Raw genomic sequence first — 24,717 nt, forward strand, 5'->3', positions numbered from 1 at the left:
CACGTGTCGGTCCATCAATCAGTCAGACTTTACTGCCGCCGGCTAGACTTGATCCTGAACGTCACGCCATATGACTAAACTTTACTGTCGCCTACTTGCCTGGCATTCGCACCGCAAATCTCTGCCCTCTGCCTTCGAGTCCTTGAGGTATTTTTAGAGATGGCCGAGAAGTGGCCGCTCAGAAACGTGACATGGTCAGTAAACCAGGACATAACTTTACGATTGCCCATTAATGTTTATGCAGTGCATCGCATTCATAATTCTTTACTTCGTTTATAACCTCCATCTACTTCAATCTCCTTTGTATGACATCTCTAAAAATAGCTTTGACTACTTATAATGTACACAATGAAAATCTCCGCAACTAGAGGAAACTTTTTCACGTGTTATGGTGTGAAACTTCATTTCAAATTTATTTTTATCTACTTTCTCGTAAAGCATTAGTTTGACCAAAACATGAGACCTGGGGAATTGTCTAATTTTTATTCACTCACCAATTAATTGTCTAAGTTTGTATCAATTTTCATATTTAAATTTCTTCCTTTTCTAAGTATGAAAAGTATCCGTGACCGTATAAAGTTAAAAACTCGTACATTTTATTAGTAATCTAAACGCTTAATTAAATAATTCTAGACCATACTAAGTCAGCCTATTCTACTGCGTATGTGTTACCCTTTGAAATTATTACACACATATCGTTTTCAGAAATTAGTTACGTAATTAAAATTCTGGTAAAACTATTCTGTTTAATACTTTTACCTTACGTAGCCGAGTTGTGTTCCATCTTATACGTTACTTGGTATACTGATTTGCAGCAATTACTCAATTAGTTTAGAAATTGCGCCTCAAAGTTCTCTGACATCCTGCAACACGTGGATTGGGAAAAAGTTGTCATTTATAATAATGCTAATGATATTCATAAGCAACAATTTTCTTTATTTATGAAAATTTTTAAACAGTTTCAATCCAGATTTTACTTTTAAACGTGCACAGGGCTTGGCCAATGTATCTTACTTGAGGTGTTATCATAGTAAAAGGACGGTTTATTATCTATATTTGCTAGAGTGGGATTTCTGTCGCCTTTGTATTGAGAGATGTACGAAGACAAGAAAATAGAGTACCTAAAGTTTTATCTGAAAAGCGGCGAGATCCCATTTAGAAAACAGTAACAATACTAGTAAAACGGTTTGGAAGATTGTTAGTATGAATAAGAGTAATGCGTGTATCGAAGTATGGGAATGTAACGGTTTGGTTGCCAACTGAACCAGATCATATAGCTTCAAGGTTCAATGAACATTCCATAATTTTATGCAGTTATGTGAACTTCCAAGGTACAAGGTCGTCTTTGTCTTCTCTCTTTGGAGTTGCACATACCTCTAGTAGTATTTTTTTCTCCCCGCTTCTCATCTTGAGGTAAGGAGTGTAATCGCAGGTGTAAAATCTAGCTCTGTTTCTGATATAGTTGTCGTCCTCCCATAAGTCGCCAAGATGGTTGGTGATCCACTTTCTTATCCCATAGCAATTCTTTTGTATAACCCAATCTCTCAAGGGATATTTCCTTCAAATTTAAAATGTGCGAAAGTTATCTCGGTTTGAATTTGTTCAGGAAAACCTTTCTTTACCATCTACAGTATTCGGTTACAATCAGTTAACCACCCATGTAATAGATGAATTCCTGCCTGTATAAATATTTATGTGGAAGACCACTTAAGCGGGCTTATTTTGGATATTTTGTTTATATATTGACTTACGAGCTGATCTTTAAGAGAACAGCCTCAGTTAAATAAACCGGGAGAGTTTTATAACTACAAAAACTATTAGGGTGGTGTGTGGCGTAGGTAGTCGTGACAGTTGACTTTACTTTCGTTGTTTATATTTTCTGTGTCCATGTTTACCCTCAACAATCCGCAGTCTTTCCCTAAACACAGTCACCTCTATTCAGTCAGAAATAGCCTCACTACTACGCATCGCCACAACAACACCTTCAAGATGGCATGTCATGTGTTGGTCCAACCATATTCAATACTCTATTGCATAGGTTGAAGACCTCTAAACAATTTAAGACATTCCTTGGCAAAACATATCACGGTATAATATAAGCGTGCTGAACAACACATTCACACATACCAGAGGAGGAGAAAGACTGGGGATGGTACTTCTAATCGCCCTGCATCTTCAGGGTTGTTGCTCCAGTTTTGACCTACAACTTCTTCGGTTGTGAACCATCACTTTTTTGTACGCTCAGCCTGATACCTTAATGTTTTTTTGGCATCCGAAGAAGAAGATACATTCCAATCCATGAAACGTAGTGTTATTTGTAATATCCACGTCAAATGTCCAAACACTTATTTTAGAATTAACTTTAAAATTTCTAGCATTATCCATATATTTAAGAATAATGTTCTGATAGCTATTCTAAAATAGAAAACCATGACGACCTTCCAAAGCATTTATTCCATTACACATTCCAGCAATGGGCCAAATCTTCGCTCTGAGATTATAAAATATTGCTCTAGAGTGGTTGTGACAGTGGTGTTGCTGTACGTATAAGGGTTTGTTTTATATCCTGGCCCGGGTGATGTCCAACTTTGTTCACTCATGATAACCACTCATTCGACTGCAGACTCTCGCACACCATATCGGGCATCGTGTCGTGGCGTCTCTCATCCGGGTCCGTCACAAGGATCGAACAACTTCCTAGAGTAATGGAGTCTGTGACACGGTTGATCGCGTCATCGACTCATTCTTGACTCATTCCTCTCTGACATCACGGAGTTTGACTATAATCCACACAGCCACACGCGCGCGTCTGGCAGCTGTCAATTTCTAGGAGAGAACCAGTCATCGGGCCATGTCGCCATTAACATACACGACGGCACAGCTGCTTACTGTTTCCAATATTGCAGTACTCACTGAGCACTGGTAAACTTGTTTATATAAAAACAACGTCCGGTCGCCTCTACTGTTAAGCTGCCATTTCCATTTACTTTGTTTGCCGATGCATAAAGGTCAACGAGTGATACTCATTAAATAATATTATTTATCTCTAAAGATCCTTAAACAATTATTCACTGTTGATAATATTTCTTATGACCGAAGTTCATAGTTACCCTCAAGTGTTTTTGAGTCAACGTTATCTGTTTGAAATGTTATAATAATATTTATTGAAGCAATTGAAAATTGAATCACTTAACATTCTCGTAACTGAACCTTCTTAAACATTAAGATCTCAGTTCTTGGATTTTCGTAAACAATTATTTACATTTAAACACTAAAAACTACAATAGTCTATTGATCGAAGTTCAGAGTTTCCTTGTGATTTTGGAGTCGAAGTTATCTGTTTGATATGCTATAAAAATATTTGTTTGAAACTTTCGGTAACTGATACTCAGAAGAATGGTGACATTTATCAACAACTGTTATTTTGAAATTTTGCCTAAGAACGATTCGCCCAGAACAGGATGGTGGAAACACAAGGAACCGCTTCCTCACACGTGATTGTTGTGAAAAAATCCAAATGTTTGGTTTTGTAGTCCTCAAAGCCTCGCAGCTTTGATAATAAAATTAATAATAATAGTTTTATTAAAGTAATATTTATTTAACAGGCGTAATATTTTATTAAAGTAATATTGAAGATAATAACGATAAAAGTAATGTAGTGTAACTTGAATCCAAATAAAATTTGATTTCCCCTATGAAGCCCCCCCCCCCCCCCCCCCCGAGTCGCCAATGCTTTCCCTCGGTCCTCAACGGTTAACCTAAGACAATGGCAGCATCACAACTATAACGTCGAGAGCCTACATTAGTGTTGAGTGTTACGTAATATTTGATCAAATTTAATTCAATAATCTGTTTTGTAATTTCCCAGAAAGAAAATAATTCAAAAAAGGGTTAATGGGGGGAAGAGATTGAAATTGGGCGAACTTTAAAAACATTTAGAGTTTAATTCACTCGGACTTGAAGAGAGACGGTCCACTCAGGAATATTGCTGAAAGGGCCAGGGTTAGCTGATGCGCTATAAATGGACTTGGACTAATGGATTGAACTGTGACCGCGCGGGCTCGCAAAAATAGCCAAGTTCCAGTTGATTCACAAGCAGATGGTCGTTGTGGTGTCATTCGTTTTGGGGAATTGGGAGCTGGATTAGCACTTCCTGACGGTAACGACCTACGGATTAAGGGGAGACTTCTGCGAGCTATTCGTCGCTGTGTTTACAGTTTTAAAATAGATGTATATAGAAACTTACGGCAGTCATTCAGATTCCAATTAGGAAGGTTTAACGCAAACAAATGTGGCAGAATATTTCAATGAGTTTTCTCTAGATAACTTATGTTTTAATATTGGTTCTTGCTACGAAGAATATGGTTTAGTCTCACATGTCTGCGATATGGAAACTTAATTACAATTAGGATCGCAGCCTGAACTCGATCATCAGCTCAGTAAACAAAAATAAATTATTAGAAGCCTGAAACAAGTGTTAGGAAGAAATTGTTTTGAATCTGACGACGTAATAGTCAACGTGAAAAATAAAGCATGTTATGCAATAAGCTAAGAGTAGGATAAAATATAAAAGTAGGGTTATCTTGTTTGCGAGAAGCCTTAGTTTAATATGATAAAGAACATACTATTTAAGTGTTTATTGACTTTTCCTGTATGACTGGTGAAAATGATCTGATTTTGTGATTTCGATAAAAACGTTGAGGATGTTAGAACAAGCAGTTACTTGGAACACATTATGACAAGTAAATATCCTACGAATGCGAAATGGGTTGAATACATGTAGGAATGTAATACAGACACATATCTATACTTAGTGGCGTCAGCATTCAGGAAATAGCTGAGGAAACATGACCCTCAATCCAGGTCGAGTTCCAAGCCGAATCAGCATTTCGCCAACTATTCTGTAAATCAGCATGTAATTCTGTAAACCATTGATAGACAGACTCTTCTTTATCGATCGATTTCTATGAAAATTTTTGTAGGCATAATAAATGGGGCAATATACCGGATGTGGTTGGCCCTTTGTGGTTCTTTTTGACTTCTTTGTCATCTGCGCAATATTTTGAATGGACGTTGGAAGCCTTTACAATTTTGCACTACACGCCTAAGAATAATATAGAGTGCAACAATGCACAGTTAACCTTGAGGTTGTACGTGGGAATTGAAATGTATTAACTCTTTTATCATAACTCTTTTATGTCAGCTTTGAAAAAAAAATTAAAGTAAGAATTTGGGATAAGTTGAAAACGCAAGGATTAGTGAAAAGTGTGAAGAAAGGTATCCGTCTGGACGAGGAACAACCTCTACAGATAATAAAAATATCTTAAGGAGAGTCGCTTTCCTGAAACTTCAGTTTTATTTTTTCCATTGTCATGAGGCACATACCTGTGAGGATCTTATCATACGGAATAGGGTAAGAGTCTGATAAACAGCTCAATGTTTACAGACAGACCTTAAACCTAGTCTATCTCTTAACTCGGATCCACAGTCCTATCATGCGGCTCCTGGCTCTTCTAACTGTATTAAGTTGGATGTTTTACGCGATCTCAGAATTAAAAAAAAGATTTTATTCATAGCTTTGAAAAATATGAAATATATACCTGTACGAAAAAAATACAGGCAGATGTGTTTTGAGTGACAAGTTTGTAAAAAAAAGAAATGTTTAACAACTTAGTTGTTTGGTCAAATAAAGCAAGAGTCAAAATCAGACGACCAAATTAATTTTCCAGGCCTAACAACATTATGTGGCCTATCTTCAAGACATGAAATTGGATAATATAAGTTAGTTATAAATAAAATTGTTAATAACATAATATTTTGCTGGTTGATTTGAAGTTCTAAATAAGACAAGTATCATGTATAGAACAGATCTAAATGTTTGTACTTTTTTTATAAAAATCATACAATGTATATTATATTGAAGTGGAACATTCAAAGTTGTAGTAAAGGTAAAATAATAAATTTGGATATACTGATTTCAGTTCCAGCCAGTAGTGCAAGTAGCTGTTAGATGATAGTGGAAAAAAACAGAAAACCGTAAACAGGTTTTAATGTGCTGAATTATTTTGCTTTCAGTAACAATAATGATTTGAACTAAAATATTATAGATGCACTGTGTTCTAGTGATAAGCAATCTAAACATTCGCTTTTGATGCAACACTCCATTGGTTAAACTGATAATACTAGTTGCCATTACAATTTTTTTATTTATAACAATAATGGTATTTGTACTTAAAGTCATCTTATATTTTATGGACGAAGGGGTTAGAGATATATCACTAACTTAGTTTACCAGACAATCATATGCTTATATATCTTAATATTATCTTAATATGTTAGTCACACTATTTTACATCACTTGAAATTCTCTGTAGTCCACAAGAAAAGAATTACTACCCATGAATAGTGCATGAATTTATATAAGAGTTTATATTATACTTAGATAGGTGCCAGATAGTAGTGATCACTAGATATAATTAAATTATTTGTCTATCAATTTTATTCATTGATAGTATTCATCAGCACATCCTCTATTGATCACAACAAAGAGTTTTGAATGAAGAAAAACTTGAGACTCAAATCCTCAGTGTGGATTTCGTTAAGGCAAAATGTAACTTACTCAATGTGCTAAATATTTTATTACCAGTAATCGAATTTAGTTATTGTTACTATTTTAGTGCACTTCTTGGAATGTACAAAAATTTATACAATTTTAAATACATGGAAATCGTAAAACGATATCATCATGTAGTTTCAGCTCTAAGATAAGTGTTGAATGTTAAAATTTGTAATTTAACTAAATAAACTGTATTTACTTTAGATTGCCATCTAGATTCTCAACAATTTTTGTTCCAGACTCAACGGACATTGTAGACTGCAAATTGAAGTTGATTCTCGGCTTAATATGGACTCTTATTCTGCACTACTCGATATCCATGCCAATGTGGGAGGGAGAAGACGATACTCAGCATGGAGAAAAGGGTGCAACCCCGAAACAGAGGTAGGTTCACTTATACCTTGTTGTTCTGTAACATTTTGTTATAAAATAGAAAGGAAATAACAAATAAAAAAAGCAGGAAATTTTTAATCACAACAATACTAAATATTTGTGATTTTTCTGTGACAAGAAAATTCACAGATTTTATATGTTTACAATTCTATTTTATGATTTTATTTTTTCAGCCTCAAAATAGTATATTAATGTCTTTTTTCTGTTCAAAGGGATTTATCTGTTGTTTATTCAATTTTGTTGACCTAAGAGGATTCCTGTTTCTTCATTGTTTGTTAGATTTTAATCATGAGACATGGTCTCACCACCATGACCTTTTACTTTGTATGAGAGCAAGAACTATGGTAGAAAAAAATTTTGTTTGCAGCTCTTGTAAGGATCACTCAACCACTTGATGGCACGCACAAAGGTGGAATATATAAGTGTTTTAAAACCAGCGTACATAAGTGCAGTAAGTGTTCTTTCCTTAATAGTCTGGGTGAATGACCAGAGCAAGAACTTTTTGTTTTGTAGCAATTCTCTTCTCTCTTTCAGTTTATCATTAATGCCTGGACAATTATTCAAAACTAGAATTATTGACTTCATGAAATACAAAATCTGAAAAGCAGGAAAGAGGATATCCTCCTTTTAAAATGTGTATGTCTTTTAAACGTGAATGTGTATTGGACACTTCTGAGGGAGAGGCATGCATTGAAATAGATTACACATTCCTTAACCTCAGAAAAATGGCAGTACGATATTGACTTGTAAACTAATCCATGGATAAGGGAGATTAAGGACAATATGATCTAGAAAAAGAACATTGTACAGGATTTTGTTGTCTTCATAGATTCCATGAATATCTTCTCTGAACGCTTGAGCATTGTTGTTTGAACACTAGGAGAAACGTGTGGGCTTGTTGGTTTTTATCAAGTTATATGAGGTCACAATAAATCAGTAGAAAATGTAGGTTTTAGAGATCTTGGGTATACCTTAATTTATTTGTCATGATGTTAAACTTTATGACCTGGAAATTAGATTTACTGTGATTGCTAAAACATATGTACTTGGATTTTTGAAATAACAACTGAGGTCAGTTTATAAAGAATGTAAAAATAACGTCAAACCTAAGACAACTTGCACTCAGTTTATTTTAGATAAAGTCTAAGTGTGCTTGACTGGCCTCAGGACTCTTGTTCTTTTGAGATTCATAATGGTCAGGTATCACAAAGTTGAAGAGAGGACTGGAGACTTGAGGAATAGGACTCTTGGCGTCTCCTGGGAGCCTTATCGGGAGTGGGGAGTTGCATTGATGACCTATCTAAAATGGGGAATTAGAAACTATGGAAACTAAATTATAGACATTAAAACTTAAAATAGAAACATCAGGATGTACACTTTGAGAAAGTTTGTTTCAGTGTAATAATTTGAATTTGGACTAATAAAATTATACTAATTTAGCTCAATATAAAACTAGTTTCCAAACTTCCAGTAGTGTGCAGCCATCTTGAATTCTAAATTTTAAATAGTTATTATATAGTTCAAATTATGGAGAATTACATAGGAGTGATTTGCAATGGGGACAAGGTTCCGTAGGAGGGCATACCAAGCATTGTCTGCTATGTATATCCATTGCCCTTACCAGAGTTCCCTTTCACTGATACTGCACACATTCATTCATGCCAATCAGAACCAAGTTGCAAGGAGCCAGTAATAGCCAACTGGCCACACACTCTGAAGTTGCTACATTCAAATGAAGCTTTTCGCAGTAATATAACAACAAATCAGTTGTTGTGTACCTGATAGACCACTGCTTCCAACTCCTCAATATGTACCTGAAAAGCGTTTTAAAAGTTTAACTTGTACATTCAGACAACTTTATTTGTCACTCAATTATATCCCAGACTAGGGCTCAATGTACAACCATCTACATTTATTGCAGCTTAGTCGATTATAGTATTTTCGAGTGAACCAAGAATTAATTTAACAAACTAGTAACCTCAGCACCCAACAGATTTTGAAGTCAATTAGATCTACTCCTAGAGAAAATTATATTGAAGATAGATCACTCTGTACAGTCAAGAACTCAAGTATGAAGGTGAGTCTTAACTAAAATGTGTGGAACTAAAGGAAGTAAAGATAAGAAATTGCAAACCTTGAGTGTAGATGAGCTAATCTGAGGATGATGTCATCATGTAGTCACTGGGATTGTTGGCGCCCTCTCTCTCTTTCTCATTCTTACAACTCGGAAGCCTTCTATTCTTGTACAACACTCATCTTTTCTGCTTAATTGTGCTCCAGTTGCATTTTTCTTGAAAATACTCCATTGAATACTAATGTGTTTTTTATATCACTGTAAAAGATATTCTGAAACCTTTGAAATGGAGCAAGTTTACTGCGGTTACGTTTTATTTAAATAAAGCATCAGTGAATTTAGGAAATTTCAATATTTAGTTTGGATTTTATAGGTACTGACATTCTATAATTCTACAGTATATCTATGACTCACAGATCATTCTTAATGAAAAGATTGTAGTTTTATTCTAATAAAGTGTATGGTTTTTAAATACTTCATATGATGTAGTTCCATAATCCTTAATTGGAATTCAATACCGCTTTTCAAAGTAAATACTTTCTTTAACATAGTTACATTTATCAATATATTTATTTATTTATATTTACTAAGAAGAGAATTTATGTCATATGAACTTTACAGATATCATCTAAACATAAATATTTGGAAAATAAAGTAGTATTACTTTTTTCACATTTAGCGCATAATTTTAGTTCTAGAGATCTGTGTTTATTTTTTCTTGACCAGTATTATAAACTTTGTGAATAAATTTTTATATTTACATTATATTAAATATACGTTATATTGGTTGGTCAGTAAGATGAAAACAATAGTCAAACAAATCAACCAATTAACGAGTACTTTCCGTATTTCATACTAAAACCTAAAATTAAGATTCCTCTGCAAGTCATTAAATTTAAAGTTTACTGTATAATACAAATTGTATTTATTATAGTAATTGATTTAAAGTACATTACAATTATTGGTTGTATGAAACTTCTATTATTAAATTAAAACACCATACTGTTGTGTTGGCATTAGATTTTATTGCTTCCTATGGCAGTGTTTCTCTGATTTTCATTAAAGTATAACATTTATTATTTGTGTCATAGATTTTGGTTTTGAAGACTGTAAGTTTAAACAGAATTATTTCTTCTGTTACTGTATTCAGATAAAGTATGTACTAAATGAAGGGAGTAATAACATTGTCTCACAAAGAGCGACAGAAGTGCTGTATAAGAGTGGTGACAGTGACACCCTCTCCCCCCTTCTCCCAGTGTCCCCTTCTCCTCAGTTACAATTGAGGTAACCTTTGAGTCCTCCAAGAATGATGTCAACCCAGACAATAACTGTCCTTGTTGCTGTTTCATCATTGGCATAAAAACATATATGCAATGCAACTTTCCTCTGCCTCCTCTCCTCTATAGAAGATAAATCATATTCATTGTGCAGCTTGAGCGGTTTTACTGCTTGGTGTTGTATTTTTATATTATTGTTTGTAGCTATTCAGAACTAAATATATATCATTTGAATGATGGTATACAATAAACAATTTGTAGAGAATAATTTTTATAAGCTAAAAGGTCAAATGAATAGCGTGTTTTATATGAATGAGGAGCAAAGAAAATAAATTATTGTAGTTTTATAAATAAAAAGGAGATTCTTAATATACAGCTGTCTTACAGTAAATATTATAGTTTCTCTATACAAAGAGTCTGTTAGATAGTGTAGGAGCTTTTTAAAACCTGACTTGTAGTATAGTTTTCTAAATAATATTGATTTTTATCCATGATTTAATAACACCTCTTTTCAGTTAGCCTTTTTCACATTGTGGGACAGATGTTATAATCCAATATAATCCAAGGGAGCCAAATCGTAGACAGTAAGGGAAATTTGTACCTGTTTTAAGCTTCACCTCCTTCATTTCAGTTCACTCCAGAGGAATCAGCTGGTGTGTTTGTGTGGTAGGAAAGAACTTTTTGTAGACTTGCATAGATGGTTTTTTTTTATAGCAACTCTTTGTCAGCCAGTCCAGTAATAATACTTACTATTCGTCTGTAATTATTGCTTTGTCCTTTTCTGAATAGTGGATGAAAATTATTCCTTACACACTGCAAAAAGTAGTCTCCAATCTTCTCTCAGCTGAAGACATAGTCTTTGCCTTTTTAGGTGCACACTCTAACCTGGCAAGCCATTGTTTAGACTGTTATTTGTTTGCAGGCAAATAATAAAGAACACGTTTCATCCACAGATGGTAAAGTCCTCAGTATCCACTGAAATATGTGTGACCGTCCTTGAAGTACACTGCATGACTTTTGCAGTGATTCCACGTGTTTGGGAACCATTTCATTTGCATTATTCAAATATAGATAATAACCCATTTTGGCTAAAAATTAGTGTTAGCTCCTCCAAGACATGCTTCTAATTTCAATTGATCTTGATAAGCACCACTGCTATTACCTCTCTGATTTTGCACAGCTTATCAACTTATCAGTTGCTTCTTGAAGTTGCCTAGGTAGTAACAAACATAATTAATCAACATATCCATTTTTCTAGGGTGTCCCAACCACAAGTACAATCACTATTCATATCTGTAACAAACATTTAAACTGTCCACTTTGTATAAACATCATAAATAGATATAAATGACATAAAAAAGGACTTTAAGAATAAATGTTCCAATATCAATTTATTGCCAGTCAAGTCTTACATACTAAGCATTTATGTTCTGTAATGTGATTAAGCCTTCTGCAGAGTTGATGTGCTGTAACAATATAATTCACAAAAATTACTGAAGTGTCATTTACTTACAGTCATATTCAGAAGTTGTTATATTATAAGAAATTTGATTTCATATGTGTATTATTAAAGTAACTTGTTTTATATCCAAGATTTCAGGTGAATCTACCATGTTTAGAGACCAACTAATCAGTATTTTGCTTAAAGATAAGAATGTGATAAGAAATTGTTTTACAGCCTGGCAAAACTTCTCTTTAGATTAGATTCATATTTTAGTAAATTGTGTAATCTGGTAAATCTGATTTTTTGTTGATTATTGCATTAGTTATTCACTAAGGAGAGCATATTTTTAGAAATTTCTGTGTGGATGATGTTTAGATTTGGTATTGTAGTGGCCATCTTGATTTTAATCCCATAAGAACAATGTTAAACCTCAAACACTTATTTTTACTCATATAATTATGGAAGCTGTTTAATTTTAAAGATACAATTAATAAGCTTCCAAATGCTTTTTATGGTTCTATATTTTTAATGGTTATTAAGAAAACAATTCTCAAGCTTTTGTGCTTCATCATTTAAATGGTCAAAACCTCTACATTTTACAGGAAAATTAAAAAGCACTTGTATGCATAAGCATATCTTTCAAACAAGACACCTCCCATAATTCTAAGACAAAAGAAAAGGGCTTGAAAGTGTTGAACATAGTTGTTATGAGGTAGAACTAAAGGTTGTTTCACTACAGCAGACTCTTAAAAATGAAAAGTCAGGTAAGTTTGACGTGTTTCGTTTTGTTCTACATTCAGTGAAGTGGAAGTGTTCAAACTTTTTCACGTTAAAAAAATATTTAAGGGCTTTTATCTATTTTTAAATGTAGTATTTGTCTTTAAAAGAATATCTAAATTCATATACTGAATCTGAACTATCTTAAAACTAATTACGTAAAAATAAATATTGTGTATATTGGATCAGCAAGTAGTGGCAAATTAAATTCAGTACGAAACCACAAAACCAAAACTGTAGTCACTAGTTGAATATTTTGAGGTAAATATAATTGAAAATATATCATAATGTTCACATATGCAAAGTTTAGCTTAAATAGTTACTTACTGAATTTTATGAGTGAGATTTCCTTTTTTCCAAATGAATTTTTTAGTATGTATTTTTGTATTTTCATAATACATTGAAATTGCCATAAAATGGTGTTAAGAATATTGGCCACAAATAATGTATTAGAGAATCTAAATATAAATTCAACATCTACAGTCCACAATTGTTGGGATATTCAGGTTTTTAGTGGGATGAATTTCTTAAAGAATATTCTCTAAAGTTACATGTTTAGCTTTAAAATAAAATAGTTAAATTAACTACAGCAAACTTTTAAACTCGAAAAGTGGAAACTTTTATGAAGAGCGTTGCTAGATTTTGAATATACCTACTAGTGAATTCATGATACACCTCCTAACCATGAATTTCTGATACACCTCCTAGCCACAAATCCTGAAACATCTCCCAGGCTTGTTTTCATAAAATTTCCTGAAAGAGTCAATGAAATTACATAATTCGCTTTAAGCTAGTTTTTTTACAAATGCACAAACATTCGACTGCTTCGGTTCAGAATTTCACATCAAAACCAATTAAAAGTTTTTTGTTTGAGCCTTTTAAAATTGATTTTGAGTGTATAAATGTAAAAATAAAAATAATATCTAATTAGGTTCAATCATTTTCAAGTTTATAGAGAATTACCTAAAAAACTAAGAACTCCCATTTGTAATTAGTTTTTAGTGTCAGTTCAAAAGCAATTGAAATTATTGCTTGTAAGGGTATATTGTCTATTACCATTTTTGCAGATTTAAAAAAAGTGTAGAATATGAGCTGTTCAATAGTTCCGGTATCAGAGTTTTGATTTCTGTTATTGAAACAATCCTAAAGAGGAACATTCTGTCACAAGGATGATATTGTAGAACCCTGTCTAGAATACAATAATTTTGAAATTTTGCTGAATTTAACTTAATATAAATTTTTACAATTATTATAAAAATAAATATAAGATATTTACATTGTATTTTTTACTAATACTGAGCATTTTTTGTTTCAAGATTATTACACTGGATCCAGAGCAAATTGCCCGACCTGCCAGTCACCAACTTCACTTCTGACTGGAACGATGGCCGCGCAGTCGGTGCCCTAGTCGACGCGGTCGCACCTGGTAAAATAACATCTCAATTTCCTTCAATATTACATATTCCAGCAATAGTACATATGAAGGGCTTATAAGCCAAGGGGTACAAGTCCAAAAAACTTGTTTTCTGAGAAAATCATGGTTAAAGTCAGTGTTAAAAAAAAAATTATTACCATTGTGGTAGATCTACAAAAATATTTTTTAGTGTTTGATTATGTAACTGAAAAGTTTATTCATGCTTGTTTACATTTTTTTAAATGCTTTGGGTGAAAAGTTATTATTAAAATAAAAGTTTAAGTCATGACTTGTACCCCTTGACCACAAACTAAATAGATGGTTTAAAGAACATGGAATGAATAAAAACTAGTGTAAGTAAGAAAGTTTTGTTTTATTGATACAAAGTAATAATTTATTTTGTTTTCCTCTTCTGAATAGTCACGATATATAACAACCAGAGTGTTTTTTTTACTTAGTCAGAGGTCTGTTTCATAACAATTCCCACCATTTTCTATAGAGTCTGCTCCTTCATCGTTTGGCTCTGATACTTGAGGCTGTGGCACTTCAACTTGTATAGTTTGACTCCTGGTTTTAGCACGGGGGTTTCCTTCATAGTCCAGTTTTTTGTAAAACTCATGATGGATAGGAGGAACGTAGGGTAGAAGTTCTTGAAGGTCTTTGTACTTGGAAGCTTTAATTTTTTTCCTTTCTTGTTTTGGTTCTAGTAAGGGTAGTTCAGTGGGAGTTCTACCAGATGACTTTGCTTTCATGTCATAGGTTGAGAATGGCATAGACTCATTAAAAGTTGTTTTATAAAACAATGTCCATGGTACGTCTTTTCTGTATTGAAGCCACTGCATTTGTCTGATTCCAACAACAGATCTTTTAAAAAGATGTTGTACCCCTTCAAGTGTAATGAACTCTTCCTCTTCCATACATTTTACCATGAACCTTTTGCAACTTTTTAGCAATGATTCAGCCCAGTGGTCAGGAACAAACACAGATGTATTCGTGTTTCTTTTAGCTAACTCTATAGTTCCAAAATCACGATCACAGTTGTTGTACGAGTGGTGGCAGCAAAAACTTGTGCGTCGACTACTTCAACTTGGGTCTTTTGAACAACATACAGCCAAAATTTAACTACATAATGACTTTTGTTTTGTTCCTCACAGTTATCACTAAATAATGTTAAATGATTAACGGTGGGGGGCAGTGCCTTCACATACTGAAACATGCATGACATAATTTCCTCATAACCTCTTGACGCTTGGCCCTCATGCCACAAATACATAGAAGCTTGTCCTGAGCTTATGTCATGGATACACAAGTTATAAGTCCACAACTGTCTAGAATAGTAGACCTTAGAACACGTCAAGACTGGAGTTGGCAGCATTTTTTGTAAGTCAAAACAAACCGCCTTGTGGCTTGAATCATTTATGGCTTGTTCTTTGGCTTTGTCTAATTGTGCTTTAGCACTCTCTGCCTTGCGTAGGTGGAGTTCTTTCTGTACTGTAGCTGCCTGTTTTTTCGTCAGGTGATCCATGTACAATAAGCTGTTGGAGTCTGTCACATGTAGCACATGTGTCTGTTTGTGACCTGTGAAAACTTAAATTGAATTTAGTATTAAAAACATACCTGTAGTATGGAAGCGTTACAGGCTCCTTACCTTTTTCTTTACACAGCTCCTTGTAAAAATCATACATTTTTTTTACATTAAGGCCAGGATTAAGATACTTTTTATTTGGATTTTGTTGACGTGAGTAGTGGCTAGTGTATCTAGGAAATTTCATAATATGCTCCTTGACAAACTCCAACTTTTCTGGTTGGTTTTGTTCGGTAGGAATTTTTTTACCTCGCTTGTCTCTTGGTGAAATAGATGTTCCTGATAGTTGTTTTTCTTTTTACAATATTCATAACTCTTTTGTTGGAAATGTCAATTGTTTTAAGAAAAAACTCCTTGCATACTCTTTTTCCTACCAAAAAAATACTGGCACGAAACAGATTTATTGTAATGTTCATTGTTTGCTCTGGTCTGATGTGGACTATGGTGTAAAATTACAGAATTCAAGAAAGCCGACTGCAACTCCCAGTTTCCAAGAGCCCAATACTCATTAAATATTTCTTGGCGTTTCTCTGGAGGAATATCACTGCACTCATACCTACAATTATGGTTAAAATCTCTGACCTGCTTTGGTTGATGGTTTTTCCCTGTTCTGTCAGTGTACCCTTCCCCTTTATTGCGAGCAATCGACCCCTTTTTTCTCTTCCACTGATCAGGCCTTCTTGTTTTCTTCTTTCCTTCATGTTTTGATCTTTTTACAGGCGGTCCATTATTTTGCTCTTCTACAACCACGCCACCTGGAGAATAGATTTTGGGATTAGAAAATTAGTATAAAGTTATGACTTTGCTAAAACTTTTTTAATTATTAGACATTGTAATGTATTTGTATAAGCATTTATTGTCCACGATTATTTAATTGTATGGTCACCTTGTTATTAGTTAGAAGAGATGTGGTTCACAATTTTTTTTTCATATATTTTTTTCCTTAAAGGTGAACTAAACAGAAAATAAATAATGCAGAGTGGTAGTTTATTTTTTCCAGTGGATAAATTATTATGGTTATTATAATTGAGGCAAGACTAATGTAGTACTACTATGCAGCTGATATAATGTCCTTTGAAGGCTAACTAATGTGACTAGGCCTAATTCAGAATTGTTGTGTAGCCAGGAATTTTGGCTGGTCTGTGTAGCAACAAATAACTTACTTCTTTTACTATATTTCTATATCCTCAGTTTGTTGATTGCTTTTCTTCTAATTTACTTACATGGAGAAAATATGGTAGGCCTAGCTTATTAGATAAATAATACAAAACTTACTTGTTGAGGGGCGATTTCGTGAAAAGATCTCTTGCAGAATTGTCTTCATTTCCACTTGGCAAATAGTCAGGGTCTGCGTCTGTGTCATCTGCAGAAAAAAAAAACAAAATTAATTAACTTGATGTACATAAGCCTTTGTCTTCAAACAAAATTGTGTAAATAATTCACTAATTAATAATAGAAGCTGATGTTTACAATGGGCCTAGCCTACTTCCAGAATAACTGTTCTTTAAGAAGCAGAAAAGACTTTGTCCTTTAAGAAGAAAGTGTGCATAAAATGATCTTGGTAGTACCATATTTGTTTGTTAAAATGTAAACTATTCATCTCTCAAACAATGAAACAGGTTTTTTATTACTTATTAAGTAAACAACTTACCTTCAAAGAGGTTAGGATCACTTCCATCAGAAGAACAATTGTCTGCCATTTCTTTCTATCTAGTTGTCTATTATCCAAATATTAACAAAATATTACAAAAATGAATTCTCATTTCATTAATATTAACAATAAGCAATATAATTGTTATTAACAATATTTAATAATAACAATAATAAGCTCTTCCCACCACAGTAAACTTCACTGACAGACAGAGTAATGAAAACAACAATGTGCCATGCAGCTGTTTCAAACCTCCTGCTCAGTAGTCAAGGGGTACATGTGACTTGTATCTCTTGACCACTCATCAAAATAATGTTATTGTTCAGTAGTCAAGGGTATTCACTGCTAGAGCTCAGCACCTGATGGTGACTGACTTATTCCTCTTGGCCACCAACTTTTTATTATATTTAGCTACAAGAATCTGTGTCTAACTCATTTCACCAAAAAGATGGACTTGTACCCCTTGTCTTCTAACCCCTTCATATTTTGTTTATTAAATTATGTGAAAGCAGCACCAGTAAAATTTACCAGTATTTTTTTATGGTGCTAATATAGTTTAAACATTAGACGTTATTTTAGAACCACAATCTTAAGTAACAATAATGAGACACATACCGTAATATATGTCCAGTTAAACAAAATCTAAAGTTATAAGAATGCATTTTATGAAATCATCAACAAATATGTTAAACCCAAAATATAAATCTAGATTCAAAAAAAAAAAACTTTTTAATACTTTTCCTTTTCTTTTATACCCATTTTCTATTTAATATAAGATTCTTGTATTGGCTTGTTGGGCAGAATAAAAGTAAAAAGGTGGTCTTCCCTTTTTATAAAAATATAAACTGATGTCTCAAATTTTTCATACAGATTTTAATGTAATGCACCAAAATATTATTTAAGGAATTTATATACAGTACAGTAAACATAGCTTTAGGACCCAATGGGCTAGGTTGGAAAATTGTGAACAGTAGGTGGAGTAAACAATGCAACGGCATAGTGATGATCTTAACAGAATTGATCACCAAATGACTAAAGTCAATGGTTTCCTTTTGGGAAATACAGGGTTTTATTGCTTGGTTAAGTTCCTTCTAAGGATACCCTTATTTCCACTATATGGTTTAGCTCCTAAGAGTTATAGGGAATGTTTTTTATGATATACAATGTTTCCATTGTGTTAGGAAGGCATTCTACTTATGGTATAATGTAAATTAAAACTCACAAAATGTTTGATTTTAGGTCTCTGCCCAGACTGGCAAGATTGGAACCCAAAAGATGCAATTGAAAATGCAACAGAAGCTATGGGCTTGGCAGATGATTGGTTGAACGTGAGACAAGTAAGTTAAATTCTAATATTGTTGTATATTTTGAGCCAATTCCAACTTTAATTTAGGAGCGTTATATTTTAGCTCCTCTTGTCCCCATTATCAAAGTTAAGAAAATCGAGGTATCATCTAAGATTTTAGGTTCTCACCATGTCAAAACAATGATCTTGAGATATTTTGGCTTTGTTGTGGAGGGTAATGTTCAGTCACCAGATATTAAACCAAAACTGGTCAAATTATTATCAACTCCCACATTCACCATGGGTAAATGTGTGTTTATTCTCTGGATGCTTCTGGGGAGAGGTAAACCTCAAAGTGAAATTCAAGGTGAAGTTAAGATTGTACTCTCTGGCTTGTACTATCTCTGCTATTCACTCGCTTAGGCTTGGAAAACCCATTCTCTTGACTGTGTGTAAAGTACCTGTGGAAGAAATGGTGGGGTAGGTCATTTCAAAGTATGTTTTGAACATGAGTAGAATTGGAACCTGCCTGAACTGTATGGGTGGATTCTGTTTCCCTTGATATCATGGGTCAGGATAATGTTCATTTTTATCATGCTCGAACCAACTGCTTCCTAACAAAAATATACACAACAAAAGAGAGGTGACAATTAGAAGTCTACTGCTGATACACTAGATTTTGATGGTAGATGCAGAGGTGTCATTCATCTGCCATTATGTCATTCATCTGCAGTATGTCTGTATTGTGTATTGGTATTTTATTTGTTCTTCTTCTGACTTTGATGCAGAATATCAAAGACAAAACTCGTATCTGACTTTTTGATGTAAAACTTTTTAGTCAACTATCTTTGGTGTGTTCATCGCTTTATTTTGTTGACTTATAACATTTGACCAGCTCTCAAACGTGTATTATACGAGGGTCATCCAGAAAGTAACAGACGTTTTTGAATGGTGTGGGGAATACAGCCGGCATCTTGGTATCAAAACACTCTGGCGTTCAATATGCATCAAGCTGTAGTCGTGCGTGGTCTGTATCTCTTTTACTTTTCTCACTGTGATCAATTAAAATGTGTGCTGCAATTGAACATTCCGCCACTTGTGAAATGCATTCAATGATAAGGTTTTTGTTGGCAATAAACCATAAACCAATTGAAATCTATTGCCAACTGTATGAAATTTATGGAAATGGAATAATGAGTGAAAGCAGAGTAATACAGTGGTGTATTAACTTTAAAAATGGCAGCACCAATGTTCATGACGATAGTCAAGTCAAGTTCGTTAAAATCGCTGTTTCACAATGACTGACCTCTTAGAACATTTCCCACAAATTTCACTTCATGAAATTGTTGTAGGGAAGCTTGGATACCACAAATTTTATGCCAGGTGGGTTTCAAAAATCCTTACGGAAGATCACAAAAAACAAAGACTTGCTGCATCGTTAACTTTCCTTGCAACAAACATGGTAACGAACTTCTTGATCGTATGATGAAACATGAGTGAAGCATGTCAATTGTGAATCAACAATCAAATCAGATAGGTTCTGTGAAACATTGCAGAAGCTACGGCAAGCGATACAAAACAAGCATAGAGGAAAATTGAGCTCAAAAAATGTTTTTCCTATGACAATGCACGTCCCCATACAGCCAATCGTCACTACAAGTCACAAAATTTCAACAGTAAAATCCAGGATTAAAGGCCTGTGGTGTGGAGCCTTGAGATTGGAGATTATAAACATATCTTATAGTAATGGTTCTTGAGGCTACATACTGCATTTGAAACATATAATACTTGATCTAATGATTTTTGATCTCAAATATCTAATTACTTAGCAAAGAATGCAAAAGTTTGCATAATGCTGAAATCTTGTATGTAAGCACTTATGAATCGCGCTTGATCAAAATCAAAAGTTTAAGAACTCAACTCAAAATTGATAAGACAGATTTTGTGATTGAATAGGTCTGCAGGTTTTCATCAAAATCAAAACATTCTTTATTTCCATAAACTTAGAGAATCATAATGGCATCAATACATTTGAAAATAAAAATAACAATGAACAGTTTTTAAGTAGTCTTCAAGTGCAAGTATTCGTCCAATGAGTATAATGGATGGTTTATAAGCAATTTATATTCAAAGACGTTTGAAGTGTTTTCGAGACTGAAAATCCAATACTTATGAATATTGTATGATTAATGGTTTTTAGGTATGATTTTTGTCAGATGTACATGTATAGAAGTTTCTTCTTGGAAGAACTGACTTCAAGTGTGACCAAAATTCAATATACAAATCCTCAAGTTTAAATAGTTTTAAGAATATAATTTTGTGATTGAAAAAGTTCATGAATGTGAAATTTTAAAACAGTTTCTTAGGGAGCGTCTAAAAGGTTATTTCATAGTTCTATAATTAATTTATATAATGAAACGTTTATTGCAAATTGCAGTATATTTTACTGCAAAAAATATTCTCTTTAAAAAAATAATTCACCATCAAATCCGAGTTTGTACGACAGTTTAGTTGGCAAACTATCTCCACTATGAAATCCCCTTGAATATTTGGCACAAAGTTAAAACGTAGTTAATTTGGCATGATAATCTTGCAATACTGGGTATATTTAGGGCAACAAGTGATGGTTTCCTGGCTGTTTGCCTCTATTAAAAAAGTGTTTTTCAAGAAAGAATCTTCTTCAAGCATAAGCGTATTTAAAATGTACAAAGTACACAACTTCTGCAATAATAATACCTTGGAACTTACTTGAAAGTACAGTACAATAATGGGATGAAATGTAAAGACTATATATGTAATATTTTTATTTACTTCTTGCATTTCGCTTATGCTGCGGAGTTAAAAAAATGTGTTTTTGTGTAGTTTAAAGTTACACCACTAGATTTATTTCTGTTTCCTATTGTATTTATCTGACAGTAATAGTAACCTAAGAATCTGATTGATTAAAATCAATATATTTTGTGGATGATTGCAGCTGATCAAGCCTGATGAAATGGTCAGCCCGAACATGGATGAGTTGTCTATGATGACTTACCTGGCTCAGTACCCCAATGCCAAGCTCAAGCCCGGAGCACCTCTAAGACCCAGAACCAACCCCAACAGGTATTAGTTACATTTTGGTTTTCATAAGCAAAAATTATCTTTATTTTTCTTAAATCATTCTTATTCTTCATTTCTTGTAAAAGGTTTTTTAAAGTAATCTTTCTTATTAATAATTTTAAATTCAATAAACTCTTGCTACTACAGTGTACTCCTTCTTTTTTAAAGTCTGTTTGTAGTTATCATATTCGGTCATGATTGATCACATGGAAATTATGGTGATAAATTTAAAGTTTAATTTTAAGATATGAAATTTGAGGGCTGAAGTAATCAGAATGTACATTTTCAAATGTCCTAATAGCGCTTTCTATAATCATTGCTAAAGTATTGCAGGTTTATGTCGCAATGTATACCACATTTGTAGGATAAGTCTTCATATAAAAAGGTTGTATCTCATTTCAACCATTGGACATAAAATGTCTGTTTAAATTTAAAATTTTTTGGAAAGTAGAGAAAAAATGTTATAATAAAATGTAATTAGTATTTAAGTTAATAGCAGTGGCAAAATAAATATACTATAAAGCCATTTATCAGCTCTTATGATAAATCTTTATTTTTAAAAGTACTAGACATTTGATGGCTTTGGAAGGATGTGTGGTTGGGGCAAGGGAGGAGAGAGAGTTTTCTAAATATTTGTAGTTCTTGTATGTTTTGAGATTTCACTAGGATTCTAGGACCAGTTCTTGGGTATTTCCATTGTTCAAACTATTTCACTAAATCATTTAATACGGCTTGTCTCTCACAATATATTATGTTGTTTAAGCAAGAATTTGATTATCAGTTATACCTCAAAAATTTGAAGAGATTAACATTTTACCTGCATATATATTAATGTATTTAGTTCAGCTTGTAACTCACATTGTGTTTGGCAATTTTCTACAGTTTCAATTAAATAGATTACGTTTTTGTAATAGTTTAACCTGTAGATATTTTAAAACGTATGAGAGACATATTTGTTCTTGTAGTTAAGTTATGAGAATAATACAGAAATTGAGATGCTTGAAACTGAAATCATTTTGTTATGTTGAACAGTGTTCCTCCTCCAAGGTAAGTCTAGTGACGACACTTGTATTGTGTGTAACCGACCTGACACGCTTAGCAGTTTAGTTCACTTCTTCAAACTTTACTCTAATGCTATACACCATACCATATCTCACCCACCGTCAGCATGGATGTTTCTAGCGCTTTAATTGGTGTTTTCATCCATTAATGACAGTTGTATCGAGTGTTAGCTGCTGAATGATTGTATTCTCAAGTTTCCGTATGGTGTTCAGTGTTCAAGTATTCTATGTCTGTTGTCATAACTGCAATTTTCTATTCAATAACTGGCAGCTCTAATTTTCAGTTAGGTTTTAAAGAACACATTAGCAATGATCATTTCATTTATTTATATGTATAAACTCTTTCCCTTTATCACTGAAGTCCCTTATTTTAAGATGAACTGAAATTTGACTGTTATTATACAAACTCATATATTTATTGAAACAAATTCTTTTTCAATTGACCATAGCTTTTACTACTATCATATTTTCTGCTGGTTTTGTAATTTTTAGTATTTGATACTTTAGGTCTAATTCAGATTATGTTATTCGTTTATTGTATTAGATTCATTTCTATTGAATGCAATACACTTTAATTTAATAGCATAGTTTTGTATTGGTAAATTGTATTATATAATTTATCGCGTATTTTAATAAATAATCAATTATTTACTTGTATTAGTCATAATGTACTCGTATAATTCGATGACTATGATATATATGCCGTATTGTGAAAACATTCCAATGATGGAGTAAAACCTAATTGCACAAGACACAGTGATGGTCCATGAAAATTCGCAATAAATTTTTAAGTATTTGGGTCTTATCTTTGCTCAACCATTGAGCACTGTTTTCTTTGTTTGTCAGATACACCTAAAACAGGTTTAAACCAATTGGCATGTATCAGATTGTGATCCAGTGAGAAAATTAGAATCTCGTCAAATCAATCAATCACTCAGTTTCTATTACCAAAAACATGGTGTTGGTATAGTCAATTGTTATTAATTGATAAATCCTAATACTAAAACTATAAAAATGCCACATAAATAACTAAGTAAGTCACAGTTAATGGAATTTGAATGCATTTAATATTTTACTTAATGAAATATATTGAAGCAATAAAGAAGTTAATTTTTTGTTAGAGGGGGATTTACTACTTAAAGCCTGAGTAAATTTAAAAAATAAAGTTGTAAACTAGTAATCTTTTTCAGTTTTTATGAAAATCATATATATATAATGATAATTTTGTGATAAATTGAGTTAAACCTAGTGGTAGTTTTCATTTCGTACAGCACAATACTAATATCTAGGTTTGAAATCTTCGTTGACTAAGAAATTAATACTTTTTCATTAAAATCACAAATCACTTTAATAATATGAAATTCTAAAAAGTATCATTTTTATTTGAAGTGTGCAGTTTACTATGGTTTATATCATATTCGACATCATTTATAATTTGAAAGCTTGTGACTGTGCTTTTCTATTTAATTGTTTGTTTGTTGTTTATATAATATAGAAATATTGATTAGCTTCAATAATTTTCTAAAGCATGACTGATTTTAGACTATTTTTTTAGATACACAATTCAACTTTCAGCATAGTTTTTCTCAAATATTATTTTTTTAAATATTCAATTGCAATTATTTCATATGAAATATCTGTATTGTAATTATTTTAGCCTTATCTTAAAAAACATTGATTATGTAATTTTCATCTCCTAGTTGATGTACATTCAAGTATTTTTAGCTAATACAAGTACACACCAGATCTCAATTAGAATTTTAAGATGGCAGGAAGAATATGTTGAATGAAACTCCCTTTGATATCGATCGGTTTACTCAGAAATTTTAAACGATCAGTAAGAGAGAACAAGCAATTGTTGTTGGAGATTTTGTACATTCAAAGTTAACAGTTTTCTGATGTTTACATCTATTTGTACAAACATGAATATAATTATAAACCAACAATCTCTTTACAAGGGTTCCTAACCAGTCAATGTAAAAACGAGATATTTTGAATTTTAAATGACAATAAACATGTAAAATGAAAATAATAAATAATA

The 24,717-nt window shown here is 32.8% G+C and overlaps 1 protein-coding gene across 4 annotated transcripts in view; it reads left to right on the top strand.

Moving 5' to 3' along the window:
- The window catches only part of LOC124369271 (filamin-A), a 254,692-nt gene that overhangs the window by 62,975 nt on the left and 167,000 nt on the right, over positions 1-24,717 (top strand). For 3 of the 4 annotated variants that reach the window (XM_046827175.1, XM_046827179.1, XM_046827178.1), the window contains exons 2-6: positions 6,856-7,000; positions 13,898-14,007; positions 18,471-18,568; positions 21,491-21,618; positions 22,648-22,662. In XM_046827175.1, the coding sequence (XP_046683131.1) occupies positions 6,856-7,000; positions 13,898-14,007; positions 18,471-18,568; positions 21,491-21,618; positions 22,648-22,662 (496 nt within the window). The remainder of the gene's footprint in view (positions 1-6,855; positions 7,001-13,897; positions 14,008-18,470; positions 18,569-21,490; positions 21,619-22,647; positions 22,663-24,717) is intronic. The other variant, XM_046827177.1, reaches the window with a different exon arrangement.

The sequence above is a fragment of the Homalodisca vitripennis genome, chromosome X (assembly GCF_021130785.1).
Source record: "Homalodisca vitripennis isolate AUS2020 chromosome X, UT_GWSS_2.1, whole genome shotgun sequence".
NCBI classification, from domain to species: domain Eukaryota; kingdom Metazoa; phylum Arthropoda; class Insecta; order Hemiptera; family Cicadellidae; genus Homalodisca; species Homalodisca vitripennis.